Below are 18,851 nucleotides of genomic sequence, written 5' to 3'. Positions count from 1 at the left end.
GCCTATTATTATACATTTGTAAAGTAACATATAAGTAAAAAACATAACCAGTAATGATAACGATGACATATCAAAACAAAATAAAAAAGGTACACTACAAATATCAGAAATGCCGAAGAAAAACCAATCCAATCATCAACAGGTGAATATATACTTCAATAATAAAACAAGTGAAAAATGACAACGAAGAACAGTGAACATAAAAGCTTGCCAAAATAATTTCAAAAAATAAGTAAAGTTTCTTCACATAGAAATATGGCGCACGAGTTTTCAAAATTTATAAATCGTAAACAATCCATTATCATCCACAAGTGTAGCGTATTTTGTCACGGTCATATGATCGATGCTGATATGACCGATGAGTCAATGACAAAAGCTAAAGACAAAAAAACGCATAAAAGGACAAGAACATCAGTGACGAGCAGAGTTTTTCTGTTCACGTTTTCTAGTGAGTATTATCTGTACATTTTTCATGATCATGTTTTCTTGTGCTCTTGTGTGTTACTGTTTCTCATATACCCGTGTTTTGCTCCAGTTTCATCAACCTAAACATCGATAAATTCTGGCTGGATCTTTGAGTTGAATCCATCATCATCATCGTAACCGAAAGATCGAACGTATTCAACCCATTGGAGAAATAATTAAAGAATCACCGTATTGCATTAACTTATATTCATCATACGCCTTTTTTTCTATTCTTTCATTTTTTTACATCATTATTATTATCCATTCCAATAAAAACAATTTTAATCATTTGCCTTCGTGTAACTTTCTGATCTAACAAGTCACAATTTAAAAAATCAAAGACAGATCATAATTCGATACAGATCGCGGCAAATGGCCAACCAACAAAACACAATACAAAACAATGGCATTAAGTTGATAAAAAAAAATAATTTGGAATCACAAAAACAAACAAAAAAGTAAACAATTTGTGTGTGATGACTATTGTGAAACAAGTGTACATAGTAAAAATAGTGACAACATGTAATGATATAAACAATTTACTAATCATCTCACATTTAGATCTATTGCAACTCTCAATCACGTCTGAATCTCACTTGTAATTGAAACTGAAATATTTCTCAATTCAAAATCGCGCAAATGAAAATGACACCTACTATGCAGTTGTCCGGGAACGACGAGTCGATCAAGTTGATCAGAGATGATAATGTTAAATGTCGAGTTGAATTGACGATATGAAGATGAATTCTAGATGAACACATAACACAACATGAACACGTAACACAACACAAAACACAACTAAAATAATCGGCACACAGAAATCAATTTGATACTTGTTGATACATTGTCTGATGAATATCAAATTGATAGCAAACAACATGTTGAATTAGTGACAAGTTGAGAATGCAGAAAAAACACCTCACATACACCAACAAAGCACAGCACTGGATCACATCACGAAATTCTGCATGAAAGAAAAAACAAATAGTCAACATTTATGATAAATAAACCAATCCACTCACTATTCAAGTTATGGAACTGATGTAAGTAACTCGTTGTGGCATACTGCGACTGTGGTGGTTGATAATTGGACAATGTTGGATGCGATGTGGCCGACGTAAAGACTGGAAAATGACTTGGTTGCTGATGATGTTGGAAAGCTGTCAATTGTTGTTGTAAGGCTGGTTTTTTTGCTTGATGGTGGTTGTTGGTTCGACATGTGTTGAAGCTTTTCGAAGACATATTTTCGGAATAAATCGGGAAAAACTAACAACACAAGAAAACACAACGTGTTCACACAGAGAGAAAAGGAAGACATTATATTTTCGTCAGATGTTTTTATGATCGTTGTCCATCATACACAACACAAAATGGACAAATTTTTTACCACAACACGCTCACCACAAGAATACATAAAAACAAAACAAAATTACATATCTTTCACACAACTTTGTAAACACATTTTAGAATCATTATTACGCAGGACACAATTTCAATTTTTGTGGTCTTTTTAAATCATGTATTTATTCCAGGTACAAAAGTCCCTGGGACTTGGTACTCTTTTGCAAAATAAAATTGTTATTATTATTATCATCATCATTAATCATTAATGTTGTATTTCATATTCTACTCACCGAAAATTCTAATTTTTTGGGTCAAAATTTCGATCATATTTTTTTCTCAATATTGGGAAATTCGAATCAATTTTATTTAAAATACTAAGCATGGTATCGTAGGTAACAATCGATCTAATGATGCAAAGTATCATTGAATTAAATGTTTTAAAGGTGACAATCAAATTTGGATTAAGTAGAAACGTTTTCATGCCATCAATCAATCACTTTGCATGATGATTTTGAATGGCGCTTCATCAATATCCAATGCCATATTTCTCTGTTATTATCCATCATCATCTTCGACAATTCATTTTGATTCACTTCTTTTGGTACACCTTTCATTATAAAGGTAACCAATTCATTTTGTTGTTGTTGATTCGATGACGACAATGAACATGAAGGGCAATTGTTGATTCGTTTTTTCAATTCATCAATTCTTTAAAAATTTTGTCACTTTTGATTTTACTATAGCGACCAGTTTGAATTATCGATTTTTACAAGTGAACGCCAATTGATTTGAATTCGTTTTCAAATATTCACCAATTTGAACCATCATACACATCGAATCAAACAGACAGTGATAGTGATATAGTGATCACTCACTCAGAATCGGAAAATTTATCTTTCACAAATCGTCATGTTGCAGTATTTAGTCGAGGCGAAAAGCAGCATGGCACAAAACGACACTCACAAATGAGTCATAATTTTACCAAGTCAAAAGAAACAAGTGAGCAGATGTTCAAAACAAACGTACTATTTTTTCGCTGCTGCCATCTATGGCTCTTTCATAATAATTGTATTGAATTTACTCCGAGAATAAAATGATCAGATCCATTATCACCCCCCCAGTGCCTTGAAAATCGTCAATGTGCTGCTTTGTGTTGAGATTAAATTGAAATGAAACAACACAACACAACTAGATAAATAGAGAAATAATATACACACATACACATGACATTGGAAAATTGAGTTTTATTCACATGTTCGTAAATGAATCAAATGGTCAATTGTCTATTTTCTGTACAGCTCTGGTATAGTTTCTTGACCTGGATGATTTTTGTAAATGTGATATCGGAGAGTATGGAGACGGGCATATTCCAGCTGACAATGTGGACATTTAAAACGCTCACCCATCGAATGTTTGGCCAAGTGACGTTTGAAATCGCTGTATATGCGGATTCGTTTGCCGCATGTTTTACATTCGTATTTATAAAGTTTAGCCAGGTGTTCTTTGTGGACCACCAAATGACAGTCCAATAAAGACTTATCGTCATATGTCATTTCACAATAGCCACACTTAAATCGTTTGTCCTCCGTCATGGTGCTCGATGATGATGGAATACTGGCATCTAGGCTTTCGTCGATAATCACGTCAACAGCGATTGAATTTGGTTCTGGTTCTTCACTGTGCTGCTGCTCACCCAACTTTTGTTTTCGATGTTCAATGAAATCGCCGGTTATCGATTCGATATTATGGGAACAATTGGCCAACCTTGTCTCGATATTGGTCACGCGATTCATCAGACGTTGTTCAATGTAATCCATCCTCAATAGCAGTCTCTCGTAATCGGCACTCGTAGTGGTGGCAAGCACCTTTTCAATCGTCGATTTAAGCAATTTATCCATCTCTTTATTATTGTTTTAAACAAGTCAAAACAGTCTGAAACCAGAAAATTTAAAGAATGCTCAACCGTTGCCGGAAACTTTTTTGTCGTAAAAATTGCCGTAAATTTTCCGAAAAGATACATTGTATCCATCGTATGATGATGAACTTTTGGATACTAAATGATTGTTGATTGATCACATTCATCATCCTCGCTACCATCAACATCTTGGCTTGGTTTCTCAATCATTTCGGATTCATGATCAGCTTCAACCATTCCTTTTATGAAAACAAACAAATGGATTCATCATCACTAGGTGATTGAAATGAAAATATCGTATAAACTCACCATAAATGATACGCAATATATTCCATATGCGCACGAATATGATAGCTTCAGTATAGTGAAGATATTTGTGATGGATAAACACAATGGACAATGACCAGGAGATGCTAATTATAATCAAATCGAAAATGTTATGTTTGCTGCGGAAAAATGTTTGGCCATAGACCAGCAGTTTGGTTGCAATTTCAATGACAAATATGGATTGTATACAAAGGCTACCCATTTGTAGCCATTCTTTGATGTGATGCAAATCAACAACTACATGTTCACCACCACCAACACCCGATGTACCAGTTGTGTAGAGATCGATGACCAGTTCACAGCTTATCATGATCCATTCGACCAGAATGAGTATGAGTAGAATTTTCTATAAAAAAAATGATCAAAGTTAATTCACTTTCGACAAATCACAATTGACAAATTACATGAAATCTTTTCGACCCAAGCATCGTTTTCATGCGTTTCACACGGTTCAACTGTTTACGCTGTTGATCATTGCGATTCGTTGAATGAATTTCACACAACTCGATTGACTGGCCAGCCGATCCATGCAACGTTGCCATTTTGAACAGTCTGAACAGTCACTTTTATCTATCAATATTAGGAATGCTCATCATCATCGTAAATAATGCCCATTAAATGTAACGCCAATCACTATCAACCTAAGAACCTGATGTTTGATGATTAAATTACAGATGTTTCCGACAAAACACAGGTAGCTGTTGTTTGATTTGATTTTGCCGATCATTGTCTATGGCAACCATGATGACGATGATGATATGACGATTAGATTAATGCATATTGTTGTTGCACATTTATTCAATTGATTTGATGATGAAATCAACAATTTTTGCACAATTGTTCTTCTGAGTGAGCATGATTTGTTTGAGATCATCGATTATGACATGTCGTTCATTTCGGGTGAGGTTAACACGTTCAATCACTTGAAATATCCTGTTGAATGTTGGCTGTTTATCCGGCTGTACGAACGAACCACGATTACCATGCAATATTCGGATACCGTTCTGCTTGGCTGATTGGCAAGACAGACTATACACACAATGATCTGGTCGATAATTCCAACAACAATCCATGATAAGAATTCGACCGACATTCATACTGAATATTATGTTGATTATATCCTGGTCTCCCCATACAATACGACTTCGATACTCATTCAGTATCGGTTGCAAACGTTCGAGCCAACCAAATTGCCGCATACGTGTTAGATTCATGAGCATGACGCCTGAATTCAGTCCATATGGCGGATAATATGGATGTCGCGCAAAACGATGATACCAATTGCTGGAAAAATCTTCACTCTCATAGGTGGCTGCAGCCATCTGTGTCTGATTCATTTGATCGAAAAATGACCAAATCTCGTGGACCGATGTAAACACCAAAACGTCCGTGTCGATATAAATGACCGAGTCATAATCAATCAAAGCAGGCAGGAATAAACGTTGTGATGCACATTGTTTGAACAACGAGCGCCATATTCTCACCTCACCATCATTCATGTTTGGATATTCAATTGGTTTCAGATCGTATGTGAAATGTGACGATGAATCCGTGTTCATCTGGTCCAGCTGTATCATGATATGATCAAAATAAAAATTCAGCCATACTATCAATCAATCAATCAATAATTACCGCACGGCTAATGGTGGTCATCATTTGCCAATCGGTCATGATGATGAAATGCAAACTTGGATTGTCATCGTGATGTTGTTGGGCGAAAATTAATATCGACTTTAAAGCAATGATGGCCTGATGAAAACTTGTATCACCACATATCGTTATCACAATGACATGTGGAGAATGTTCATTCGTTGATTTATCCAGATCATGATCATGATCACGATGATGATGATGTTCATGGCAGAATAGTATCAACACAATACTGATTAACAGTATGATTGTTAAACGAACAAAAAAAACGAATCGTTTCCGCACAATTAAACATTGTCCGATTGAGAATTTCATCATGATTCGTCACCATTTGTGTTGTTTGATCGATTAAAAACAAACAAAACATCATCCCAATTTGCGCACAACAGGTGGCACTAGTTGTGAACAATTCTTGTTTTCAATCTATAGATGGCGCCCATGAACCGATATGTTCAGGTGACAATTTGAACCAAAATATTTTTGATGGCAAAATATTTCTCATTTCCTCTGGCAAAATCAAGATGTGAAATGCACAACAACAACAACAACATTTGATCCTGTAAGAAGATTACGACATGTAAGCACATAATAATCACTCTATGATTATCATGCTTCAAGACTAAAACAAATCCTTTCCATTTGACATTCGATATGCGATGACTATCAGGCAGTCATTTCATAAGAGGATTTTGTTTCTTTTTTTGTCATCCTCATAACAACAACAAATCCGATCAAACCGAATAGATGTTGGAATCATCTGAGCTGAAATGGAACAATATTAAATTATTGCATTACACTCATTGTGCTCAACATATGATTGGATGGTTGCAAAATTGGATTTTCGAATGTTTTGATTTTCATTCTCTCAAATTGAATCAAAATTCACCTCCAGTTGGCATCATCACTTGTGTTTGAAAAAAAAAATACAAATACAAATTGATTATCAATGTTGTGTTTTCCAAACATTGACAAAATGGTCAATCAGTCGGCAATGGCCAAAGACGAGAATATTGAAACCGCACGCGTATCGAAACAAACAAACAACGACAATTATTGAATTTGCTGTTGCTCACGTTCACGTGCAACTGTTTATTACCATTACTGCCATCATGGATCACATATGGATGCCATTAAACAAATCGATTCACGAGCATCTCTACACATTACTAACGCCTTGTTTGGCAATTACCGATGCTCATGTTGTTGTTGTTGTCGTTCATGATTGGTAACATGGTTCACATAGATAGAGTAGATAGGTGCACACGTGCCATTTCAAAACGAGCCACTTGAACACCAGAATAAACTAGAATTTGTTGATCACCAAATAATGTAATTTGCTTCTCACTTTATCTTTAATTTTTCTCGTTTCTTTAAAATTCATGCATACATTTGGTTTCGTGTGTGAAATTTTTGATATTTACACATGACTAGAATAGCAGTAGAGAACGAATAATGATTGGAAAAGGAAAGGAACACAGGGTTGAGTTTACGTATTGTCTTCATAATCATAGGTTGCTGCTGATCATTGACCGTTGACGGCTGAATATTTCATTCGTTTCTGTTTCTGTCGTTGATTGCAGAACCAAACACGAACCACATTCTTTTTCAGGTCCAATTTCTCGGCAATGGCGGCAATCTTTTCGCCCGAAGGTCTCGGTTGTACAGAGAAATATGCCTCCAGCGAGCGTTTCTCTGGCGCCGCTATCGACGTTCGTTTTCGCTTCTTATCCAACGATGGTAGCACACACATGTCGAGCGTCGTCTCCCTTGCAATACGATTCTTGCGGGCTTGAGCTTCGGCCGCTTCTAACCACGCCTGTAGTATCGGTTTCAATGCGACCATGTTATTGTGGGATAGGGTCAAGGATTCAAAGCTTCAAGCAAAATCATCAGCAAATGAAATAATTGATTCATCATCACTCAAATTCATCACCACTTACCGACAGATTGTGCTCTGGCTCAGTGAGCCAACGCCAGGCAATTTCAGATTGGCCAATGCTTTACCAACATCGGCCTGTGTTACACCCAGTTTAATTCGTCGTTGTTTGAATCGTTCGGCAAATACTTCTAGCTCTCTCGGATCGGCCGCTTCCAACAAAGCAGATGGATCGGCACTGGCAGCCGCGGCCGCTGCTGCTGCACCGACAGCCACTGCTGCAGCCGACAACGATTGATGGGTATGATGGTGATGATGTGGCGATGATGCCGCTGCTGCTGCCGCAGCCGATACAAATGAATTCGCGTGATGGGCATGAAATGGATTCTGTATCTGTGCATGATTGGCCAACTGATTTCCAGCCGTTTGATGTTGTTGATGGTGGTGATGATGATGATGATGGTGCTGCTGCAGACTGGAAATCATTCCATTCACTGTGTAATATTGATTATTGATGCAATCAGCTAAATCAAATCAGTATTCAGACAATCATCACAACTGCTTACTGTTCATTGCCGCTTGATGGTGGTGTGTTGAAGAATACAATGATGATGGCGAATTGACATTACCAGATGTATCGTTGCCATTGCCACCATTACCGCCGCCACCGTTGTTGTTGTTGTTATTTCCATTGCTGTTGTTGGTGGTGGTTGTTAGTCCTAAAGCGACCGGTAAAGTCGACATGACCGGATCTGCGGCAACAGCTGAACCGGCCAGGAAATCATGCATATCCGTCTGATGCGAATGCGATTGATGTGATGGTGTGTTGTGTGTGGTATGCGTAACATGATGATGCGGTGTATGTGGAGAATGGTGTGGATGATGATGATGTCTTGTTTGCATCATATGATGGTGATACATGTCGCTGGTAGGTTTGGCCGATGTTGTTTGACCCACAACAACAGTCCGGCTTGTCAGGTCATGCAGGTCGGCCATGCTTACATCGGCTAAACCGGCGGCAGCAGTGAATAAATTTGCCGTATTCTGCGTATCGGCGTTCCCATCCATTGGTCATAGATAGCAACCAAATGAAATGAAACAAAAGAGACATGTTTTCAAATTTCGTGAAACAAAAAAGTGATTAGCTGATCATTGTGATGATGATGATGATGATGATGATGAGAAATTTTGTGGGCCCTCGGATATCTGGCAAATATCTGGCAACTCGTTAATTCATTCCACATTGGACTTGTTTGTTTGTGTTCATAAAATTGGTGCTATTAATTTAGTCAAATTTTCACCAGACCGTAACAAACCGTAACTCTGTGTGATATAACTGGCTGGCTAAATATCACAACAAATCAAAGTCGTACTCGGAATGAATATTAATCAGTTCCAAATAGGGTTCAATTATACCATTGACGATGAGAGAGAATCCTCCCAAACAATAATCATTGTGTGGCCAATTTAGCAAATGGCGTTAAAAGCTTTTCGGAAAATTCTGATCATGCAAATTGTTTCGATATAACCACCAGAATTCCAGGTACATTACTCAATCATCATTGTTTATCGGTCCACAATCAGCAATGACTGATCTTATCACTGTGTGTGTGTGTGTGTGTGTGAAAGTGTGTGAAACCCATTTGAAATGAGGATCCATTTACAATGATTGTTGCTGAATGCCAGCAGCAAATAAATGATCAGAGATCAAGATTTATTTGCACGAATTTGCACGATTTTCTCATCACCATCATCAACATTAATCGAAAAAAATCATAGACTTACATTCTGATAGTGGACGTGTGTGGCAGCAGCGGCGGCTGCACATTCATGGTAATTAGAAAGCTTCTGGCCAATGATCGAAACAGTTCAGTTTAGAATAAAAGTTGACTCAATCAGCAACTTACCGCAGCAGCCGCAGCGGCTACATGATGTGAGTGCGAACCATTCATTGGCGCACTATTGTTGTTGTTGTTGTTATTATTGTTGTTGTTGTTGGAACAGTTGTTTTGACGATTATTTCTCATCATTTGTGGCTGTTGATAAAGATGATGAAAATTCTGTTGTTGGTGTTGTTGCTGCTGTTGATATGGATGAAGAGGATGCGAGTGTTGTGATTGGTGGTGATGACCGAATAGTAATGCTGTCGACGCTGTCAATGTGGGATATGGTATTGTTTTTGTGGATGACTCATTATCGTTGTTATTGTTGTTGTTGTTGTTTGCATCACTATTGGATTCTTGAAGATTCGTATTGTTGGATTGTTGCTCTCGCTTGTCTGTGGATAAAGTTTTTCTGTTACCGTTGTTTTGATCGTTTGCAGTTGTCATTGAGTCATTGGAGCTTGTGTCATGATCATCATCAACTTGATGATGATTGTAACGATTAGCAGCACCGGCAGAGTCAGTAGCAGCAGAAGTGGTGGACTGAGTAACACTTCCGCTACTAGCTGTCGATGTTTTCAGCATTAATGTCGTGTTCATCATTGTTGTAGACACATCAATAACGCACACGCACACATTAAATTGATTCTCGCTCCAATTAGCGAAAGGGTTAAGACGGTCGATCGATCAGTGACTGTGTGTGTGTGTTTCACTGCTGAAATTCATGAAACAAAGGTAGTTGACATTCAGTGCATTTATAATGCATGCTAATTGATTAAGTGAATTCTTGCACTTGATGATTTATTTTGAAAATTTGATCCGTTTATGATGCATGGTAGATTATTCATGAGATGTGAGTGATGGGTGTGTGTGTGTATAAGTGTTTTGGATGTTCCACATATAACCAGCAATGAATAAATGAACACACACACACATACAACTGCCGGGTTTTAATTTGCATGTGTAATGAATAAATAAAACCCAGCTTTCTCTAGGTTCCTTGCCACATACACGCAAACATATTAATGGGGGTGAACGAATGAATGAATGAATGAATGTATTTATGAATCGAATCAAATTGGACGATGATGATGATGATGAACAAAAATCAAAACGAAAACATTTGAATTTTCAACATATCGATTAATTCGAAATAATGGGCTGGTTCTTTGCCATTGATTTGTGTGTGTGTGTGTGTAATGTTGTTGAATAGTTTTGTTTTGTAAATAATAAATATCGGTAAATGTTTGATAAGTTTTTTTTCGTTTCAAAATCTCGCTTTCCACCTATCTTCTTTTGGAACCTCACATTCACATGTGTGTGTGTTAATATGATCAGGTTTTGAATAATAGATTTCGTTGTTGTTCAGTATCATTCAGTCATCGTGAGCATCGGACAGCAGAGAAGCAAAGATGATCGTCGACCACCACCGGACTTGAGTAAGAAAAAAAGTTTGCTTCCTGCACCAACCAACGAAACCCAAGGTGGACAAGGGCAATACATTTGTCCACCTTTGCTGTGTTATGCGCAAGTTTGCAAAAAGTGACCGTCGTAAATCGATCACATGCACACACCCACTTTATATGTGAACATCATCAACTTTCGTACACATCGGGTAATATTTGATGAGATACACGTAACACACACACACAGATGTAACACGGAACAGCGAAAACATTGATCTGGCCAGCCAAACCGATACTGATTATTTATTTATAGTCTCTTCAACCAGCGAGAATTTTTTTTCCAGTTTTTTTTTGCTGTAGAATTCGCCAGTGTGTGCATTTGTTTCATTTGGACCACCACAGTAATAACAACTACTATATACGAATGTGTATGGATCACCAATCCAACAATCGGAAAAACCGCATGCGTGTGTTCGGGTATACAGAGTTTCGGTTATGAGTTTTTGGTTCTTCGGGCCTTGGTACCATCCCGCCGTCATTATATTCGATTCGTGGTTCAGCCAATCACAAACTAGCCTATAGAGGATCCTGGATTCTTTGCCAACTTTTACGAGTTTGCTCCATTCATTGTTGTTGTTATTGTCGGTGGTGGTGGTGAGAAAAACGACGAAATTTTTCATTTCATTTCGCCAATTTCAAAGAAAACAAGATTATAATTCCACTCACAGTTACATTTGTGCCAAATCATTTCGTTTTCCATTGAACTAGAAAAGATTTGTCTTTTTCTTTATTTTTCACTCTCTTTCGGTGTGGTCTGGCTATGAGAAAAACTGATGATCATCATTGATTGACTATTATCATAAAATTAGTGAATCAATTCAATTGTTTGTCAAGTACCCGCACACACACACACACACACTCGCCTATTGTCAAATGAGTTGAAATGGAACAAATCAAAATTGCCACCGGGCACACACACACACACACAAAGACACAAACAAGACAAACAAACACAGGATAATGGTGTACATGAGGATATCCAATTCAATATTATTCAACACCATTCATCCAAAAAACTATCCGCCATAATAATCAAAATGATGATGATCATGATCATGATGATCATTATGTCGAGGGCCAGCAAAATGACACACTATTCAATTCATTGGGTGATCAATGATCATTTATTCCCTCAGATATCGATATCGTTTTCATGGTGTCAATTGTATTCATTCACTCATGAATGGTAGCAACAAACAAACGAAAAATCGATATTTCAATGACGATGACTATCTGACTAACATATGGCCCGCTCGACAGACAAAAAGAACAAATGACAAGGGGAACAATACAATGCACACGGTTGAACACTTTGTTCATTACATCCATGTATTCATATCTAACCTCTGACCTTTACTCTACAATTATTTAGGCTAATAGTCACTCACTCTCTCTCTCTCTTTTTCATTGAACTTGAATATTAGTGGATACTGTTTTTTTTGCTAGTAAATTTTTAAAAAACAAACATAAAACACGGCTCACCCCTTTTCTAATTGCTCACGAACACACGTGAATTCTCTCTCTCAATGATGATGAAGATGATGAGATTGTGGTTGTGTGTGTGTGTGTGAATATAAACGAAATGATACATTTGATCAGAATCACAGAGAATGAATAAATTTTTTCAGTTGAAACAGAATTTTATTTTGGCTGCTGCTCACGAAATAAAAAGTCAGTCCTGTTAAAATCACGATCATGTGCGTGTTTGGAATCTATAAACTTATAGTTGACCTAAACGAAATTTCATTTCGAATCCAACCAATGCTTGCTAGGACTGGATTTGATTTTTTCTATTCACCCGATTGGAATAGATCACATGGATAGATAGATCGAAAGATAATCAGTCATCATTGATTCAGGTGATCTTTCAACCTGTTGTGGTTGCTGCTGCTGTCAGCGTTTTGTTTAAATAATTCATTCATTAATGAAAATCACACATACAACCTGTTCACAGCTCAACAATGGACCAATGTTTCCGTAATGAAAAATTCATACACCAAATTAAATATTAAAAAACTTTTCAATGATGATCCACCACCACCACCACCACCACCGAATTCACGGTTCATCGGCATCGAACCACGAATCAAGGTTATACCAGGCTGGCCATCCTTTTCAATATCGTAGAGTCAGTCACTTGATTATCACACTCACTCACTCACTCACTCAGATTCAGAGGAAGGAAATTTTAATTATTCACACATCACATTCATTAACCCAGTTGACGATGTCTCGATGCATTCACGAATTCACGATTTGCGTGATGATTCAATTCTGGAAAACGACGACGATGACGCCGCTTAATTGCCCATATCTAATCGAAACTTGTTCAATGTGTCTCTCTCAATGAACGAATAGCTGCTGATGGGCGCGAACCAAATTATCCATATATAAAATGCAACTCTCCACACCTAAACCGATGATTTAAACATTATGACACCTTATCATAACCATCAATGACATGTCTAATTGTTCCATCACCTTTGTCAATCATCGTCATCATCTGGAGTGGTGTCGAAATCATCATTCAATCAAAAAAAAAAAAAAATGAGCAAAACACGTTCCAGGATCATCGTCATGGGCGTCAAGTTGGTTTGAAACAATGTAATCATTTTCATGACCAAAATGGACAACCAACACTCAAACGAAAACGAAATGAATCGAATCGGGAATATGGCACGAATTTTGTGCATTTCCATCAACCATTGGTTTAATGGCGGACAAACATGCCATCAACCCAAAATCATTTTCATTTCATCTCGGCCCAACAACAATAAACAAGTGAGCAATAATCATCATACAACTGATGATTTATAAATGATGACTTTTCACAAAACAGAACTGCAGAAACGTAGAAACGTAGAAATTGAGATCGCCAAGCAGATGTTATGCCAGTTCATTCTATGATCAATTTGCCCAATTGATCTCGCAGTTCAATCGTGGATCGATGACCAAATTGCCATTTGCTATGAGTGCATGACAAATTTGTCATTTGTCATTTATCATCATTGCAATCTAATGACATTTCTTGATATTTTCTTGGCCGGTTAATTATATCGATTGAACAAATGCAAGTCGACGATCGATCGACCGATGGCAAATTTGAATAAATATTCGACATTAATTAATTTAAAATTACCACTGCCGTAATCATTATTGAAGACATGTAATTATTGATGACCTAGAAATTCAATGTAGAAATCGATTCCGTGTGTGTGTGTGTGTGTGCTCGGGGTAATTGTGTAAAGCAAATAGCAGCAAATTTTCCCAATCAATAATTCTTTTGCTCTACCAACAACAATGTTTGTTACAGTTGTGTGTTTATTTTTCCATCCAGTAAACATTCTTCAACGAATTTATCACGAACATGAATAATTGAATCATCATCATCATCATGATCATCATTCAGGTTTTATTCAAATTTTTCCCTTTCGCTTTTTTCCATGTTTGTAATGGTGGTGGGAATACACAACATACGGAATATGGAATATGAATGCTGATCATGATCGATTTATGATCCTTCGTGAATGAACACTGTTTTGATGACAAAATTACGATCATCATCATAAAAAAAGTTACGAACCACCGACCGATTCGATAATTATGCGAAATTCGGTGCACATATTCATTCATCTTGGTTAATCCTTTGATCAGTTTTTGATGGATTGATTGATCAAATTGGTTGTGTGGGCCCACTTCGGAATGGTGGTGTTTGCTCATTCCCAATCGGATCGATTCAATTCGATTCTGATAATGTTGTTGTTGTTGTTGTTAACCCCGTTAATGTACGTGTACATGGACCGAGTTCAATAGATTCGTAGCAAATTAAATTAAACATTCATTCATTCGTTCATTGTTTTGATTTTGCAATAAAATCAATTACCGACTTTTGGCCACATTATGACCCATTCCAAGACGTGTGTCATGATCGTTATGAACAACGACGAGGCAAAATAATTTTCAAAAACGATGCCTTTGGGATACATTGTTCGGTCAGCTCTCTCTCTCTACCTATCTATCTATGTCGATGATTCAGAAATGAACAAAACATGCATCCCAATGCTTTTCATCATTTCACATGGTTTGTCTTTATATCAAATGAGATGTTTGTGAAAAACACACAATTTCAAGAAAATAAAATTCGGAATGGACAACCTGGCAACAATTCAATCAAGGATGCTGGAGACGATTACCTGGAATCATCCAACGAGTAATTTAAATTTTTTCGATTCACATCAATGAATGTGATATGAAATGAATCGTACCAATATTGCCATTATCATGAGCAGAATGCAGGCAAAAAGTTGTAGCCCTAGGGGAATATCATCATCATCAACAACCAGTCGTGAGGATTACAAACAGAAAGCCGAAAATAAACACAGGATGACAACATGACGATCCAGTCCATAGAGACCAAACTGCATGAATGAATAGCAAAACAAATGTCATGTGCTTAGTTAGGCTTACCGATTTTGTTCCAGAACGATTTTTATTTATTTGTTTGTGTTTGCTATGCGAACAACAACAACAACAAAACAACACAACATCATCAGTATCGGGCCGTCGTCGTACAATAAGTTAATTTAGAATTATTACCATCCCATCCAATATTCTTGTTCTATTCGACAACATTAGACATCAACGATAAAAGAACAAATTAATCTAATCTAATAGTAATGGCAATACTCTTGTTGTCTTCTTGTCTATTTTGACACATTTTTTTCCAAACGGTTATCTATTTTAATTTAATGTCTCTGTGTATGAGTATAAGGGTAGATGGAAAACGAAACAACAACAAAGTCGATGATCATCTTTTTGAGCGTGAATTAAATTTTTTAAGTTTTTCATCATTCAAAAACATTAATTTGAAAAAAATTGTGGTTTCCTTACACACTTTGGTCTCTAGTGAACAGGCGGTGGTAAGAGTGTTGAAATTTCACCGTGATCGATGGTTTTAAAGTTTTGAATCGGCTACATTATAAAACACAAGATGACAGCCATACCAATATGGAATATGGTACCACCAGACATCGTGTGTATATAAAAATAAAAAACATAAATTGAAATGACAAAAAAAAGAACTATTCATTCTTGGTCAATCTATGTATCATACCAGCGACAAACAAATCACACACACACAAACACACAAACACAAGGCAATGGGCAAACATTTCGTTTGGATGAATCTTTGAATCTACCTACCTTCTGGAATATATATAGACATACCTGATGCATTATTTATTATCATACACCCGAATTTTGGTCGACCAATAGTTATATGTTGTTGTTGGTGAATAAAGTAATTTCATTGCTGCCTGCCAGCTTGCCTACCTCAAACATGGTCGATCCATTCTGTTTTTTTTTGTTTTTTTTTTTTGGTATTTAGATCCCGCTGGATTTGCTGTCGACTTTTTGTTGCTTGCTTGCTCGCAGGTTTCTCTTTCATCTTTTTCTTTCAGAATGAATTCCGGTTCTCATTCATTCATTTCCATTCTTGACAATTTGTATTTGAATGCCATCACTTTTCGAATGATGATGATGATGATGATGAACACCAATGGTTGTGTTTATCAATTTGACATCTACACAAATACATCAGCAATACCTACACAAACCGAATTCGAATGATAATGACGATGACGATGACGATGATGATGAAAAAAGAGGCAGCCTACCGAATGAAATGTTTTAAATTATTAATAATCATATATATCAAGATGGAAACAACTAGAGTGAAAAGGAGATGCAATCAAATTTGAGCATACCGTAATTCTGGATCAATTTCCAACAACTTTCATAGGGCATTTTTCTTCTTTTCATTCATTTGTTCGTTCGCCATAATGGATAACAAAATAAAACTCAATTACATGATAGTTGCTTGGATGGGCGTTTTTTCGTAATGATCAAATTCTGTTTCACTTTACACACACACACACACAACAACACAGCAATACACATATCATTTGGTAATGTAACTATCCGGCTATATAAACGACACTGGTATTCGAAAAAAACTCACTCGATTAACATGCCATCTATCGAGGTGGATGGTGAGTTGCCACATTTTTGTCCAATGATCAAAACTGGTCATATTTCCTGAACTAATGAAAATGAAAAACTTGTTCAATATTGCAATGAAATTCAACTCTTTATTGACCATCATTATGCCACATTATGCCATTGGTATCTCGGTAGTCATCTTTTTCCAAGTAAAACCAAGATAACCAGAGACATTGAACTCTGATTTCGTTTGTCACACACACACACACACACACACACACTCGCTAATGGTAATGGCCATCAAAAAAACTTGTCCAATTCGTTATGGTTGCTGTTCGAATCGGTTCGAAACTTGCCAATGTCAGACAGCAGTGTTTTTGTGTGCACATTCAAACATCCATTCGTCCAGTATTATTGATTCGAACGGAATATGATCAATATCCTTGAATCTGTATTGATTTTTACCATTTTAGCCACAATCGTTTGGGCTAAATCAATTGATAATCTTCAAGTGTTGGGTGATTTTCGTTCAATCAAGTTGAAATGGAATTATTACGACAGACATTCGAATCACGATGCTGGTGGTCCTAGATTCAAAATCAGGTATCGTGTCGTTGTTGTTGTTGTTGTTGTTGGGAAAAAATTCTTTCCCATAAAATTTTCATTTTTTTCTCCTTTTCATTCCGACAGATATTGTGAATTGAACAACTGGCAAATGAAAAGTCGATGTAAAGATCGAATTGTTAAAGCAACGAATATGACGACAGGAAATGATGACAAACATAACGACCACTACCATGATGATCCAGCCACAAACGATGATGTTATCATTGATTTAAAACGAACCAATAATGAACACTATGAAGCTTCAATCAACAGTCTACGTGTGCATACAAATTATTCGGTTCTGGTCCAAGTAATCAACGACCGATTCGGCCATCAGAACACCAACGACGATCACGATGATGGTGATGACGGTGACCTCATCAAAACAAAAAGCGATGCCATCTTGGTGTCTACTAAAAGCTGTAAGCGGCAAAATGCAAAAGACCAATCCAATTGTTTTCATTTCATTCTCATTCAAATCCCCAGTTATGGCCCGTACTTTACGATGTTTGGCCAACATCTCAGAGATTCAAGTATTCACTGGACCATACTTTGGTGGCCGTATCTCAGTCGAAGGAACAGATAATCCAGCCTGTTTGATCAACGGTGATCGAACTAATCCGAAAGATAGCTACAATTTCACCATTAGTCATGAACTTTGCAAAAGTAAAACAGTTGTATGTATCTTTCCAATATATATGATCATTATTATCTTTGATGCCAAATTCTTCACAAAAGGATAACGTTCGAATCGAGACGATGGTCATGGTGAATGAAAATCGAGAAATCCTCACACATAACTCTCGTCGTTATCTGGTCATCTGTGGCTTTGACCCGGATAAATATACGCTAACGGCATCGGTTGCTGTGCCGAGTTTTTTGCTGAAAAAATATTCAGATCGAATCCGCGAGAAACCGTCATCGCTTGCCATAACGAATGATGCAGTAAAATTTGATTGGCCCGTATTGGATAAACGCGAAAACCCCAAAGGACGTTATCCAGTCTACATTGAACGTAATCCGTTGATGATTAACAAAACAATTAGATTGTAAAATGTAATATTTTTTCAAACCTAAATATTGATGTATTAAATTCATTGATTGATAACAATCTGAAACGAATGAAAATAACTGGCCATGTAAATGTAAATGTGTGTGGCCACTTCCGTTCGCCGTTTGTTCTTTGATCATTATCAACATTTATGGGGATAGAAAATGTTCATATCTACAACACACACACACACATACAGTCAGACAGAAAGACAGACACACTTACCACAGCAAAACATTCATTTCTCTTTCGTTCTTGAATCTTTCAC

At 36.9% G+C, this 18,851-nt stretch overlaps 3 protein-coding genes across 4 annotated transcripts; 1 reads left to right on the top strand and 2 right to left on the bottom strand.

The window, feature by feature from the left end:
* Nucleotides 1-3,033: 3,033 nt before the first annotated feature.
* On the bottom strand, nucleotides 3,034-6,918 carry LOC124496240 (glucoside xylosyltransferase 1). Its single transcript, XM_075732979.1, has 4 exons — nucleotides 5,684-6,918; nucleotides 4,975-5,610; nucleotides 4,034-4,397; nucleotides 3,034-3,963 (listed from the first exon to the last, which is right to left on the bottom strand). Exons 1-4 carry the CDS (start codon nucleotides 6,017-6,019, stop codon nucleotides 3,863-3,865), a joined length of 1,437 nt encoding a protein of 478 aa, XP_075589094.1. The 5' UTR covers nucleotides 6,020-6,918; the 3' UTR covers nucleotides 3,034-3,862.
* A 113-nt stretch (nucleotides 6,919-7,031) lies between these two features.
* On the bottom strand, nucleotides 7,032-16,183 carry LOC124496239 (uncharacterized). Of its 2 annotated transcripts, XM_075732978.1 has the most exons (6): nucleotides 16,153-16,183; nucleotides 9,485-10,459; nucleotides 9,363-9,425; nucleotides 8,144-8,621; nucleotides 7,642-8,071; nucleotides 7,032-7,575 (listed from the first exon to the last, which is right to left on the bottom strand). In XM_075732978.1, the coding sequence occupies exons 2-6, from the start codon at nucleotides 10,061-10,063 to the stop codon at nucleotides 7,224-7,226; spliced, it is 1,902 nt and encodes a 633-aa protein (XP_075589093.1). In that variant the 5' UTR covers nucleotides 10,064-10,459; nucleotides 16,153-16,183; the 3' UTR covers nucleotides 7,032-7,223. The 2 variants fall into 2 exon arrangements, with proteins under 2 accessions (XP_075589093.1, XP_046915695.2); XM_047059739.2 differs by lacking the exon at nucleotides 16,153-16,183 and having other exon boundaries at nucleotides 9,485-11,747.
* A 1,011-nt stretch (nucleotides 16,184-17,194) lies between these two features.
* On the top strand, nucleotides 17,195-18,643 carry LOC124496208 (uncharacterized). The gene is made up of 4 exons (XM_047059701.2): nucleotides 17,195-17,529; nucleotides 17,617-17,954; nucleotides 18,019-18,209; nucleotides 18,271-18,643. The coding sequence occupies exons 1-4, from the start codon at nucleotides 17,357-17,359 to the stop codon at nucleotides 18,583-18,585; spliced, it is 1,017 nt and encodes a 338-aa protein (XP_046915657.1). The 5' UTR covers nucleotides 17,195-17,356; the 3' UTR covers nucleotides 18,586-18,643.
* The last annotated feature ends 208 nt before the right edge of the window (nucleotides 18,644-18,851 follow it).

This window comes from Dermatophagoides farinae, chromosome 7 (genome assembly GCF_024713945.1).
Source record: "Dermatophagoides farinae isolate YC_2012a chromosome 7, ASM2471394v1, whole genome shotgun sequence".
Classification (NCBI taxonomy): domain Eukaryota; kingdom Metazoa; phylum Arthropoda; class Arachnida; order Sarcoptiformes; family Pyroglyphidae; genus Dermatophagoides; species Dermatophagoides farinae.
This window is presented reverse-complemented; position numbering and strand designations above follow the sequence as displayed.

Excerpts from the sequence above, each read along its gene's own strand:
- LOC124496240 (XM_075732979.1), bottom strand. The coding sequence starts at position 6,019 with ATGATGAAATTCTCAATCGGACAATGTTTAATTGTGCGGAAACGATTC. Across the intron at positions 5,611-5,683 it reads TGACCACCATTAGCCGTGCG|ATGAACACGGATTCATCGTC; the intron begins GTAATTATTGAT and ends CAGCTGGACCAG. Across the intron at positions 4,398-4,974 it reads CATTCAACAGGATATTTCAA|AAAATTCTACTCATACTCAT; the intron begins GTGATTGAACGT and ends TTTTTTTTATAG.
- LOC124496239 (XM_075732978.1), bottom strand. The coding sequence starts at position 10,063 with ATGATGAACACGACATTAATGCTGAAAACATCGACAGCTAGTAGCGGA. Across the intron at positions 9,426-9,484 it reads TAGCCGCTGCGGCTGCTGCG|AAGCTTTCTAATTACCATGA; the intron begins GTAAGTTGCTGA and ends ATCATTGGCCAG. Across the intron at positions 8,622-9,362 it reads CACACGTCCACTATCAGAAT|AATACGGCAAATTTATTCAC; the intron begins GTAAGTCTATGA and ends GCCGATACGCAG.
- LOC124496208 (XM_047059701.2), top strand. The coding sequence starts at position 17,357 with ATGATCAATATCCTTGAATCTGTATTGATTTTTACCATTTTAGCCACA. Across the intron at positions 17,530-17,616 it reads GGTCCTAGATTCAAAATCAG|ATATTGTGAATTGAACAACT; the intron begins GTATCGTGTCGT and ends TCATTCCGACAG. Across the intron at positions 18,210-18,270 it reads TTTGCAAAAGTAAAACAGTT|GATAACGTTCGAATCGAGAC; the intron begins GTATGTATCTTT and ends TCTTCACAAAAG.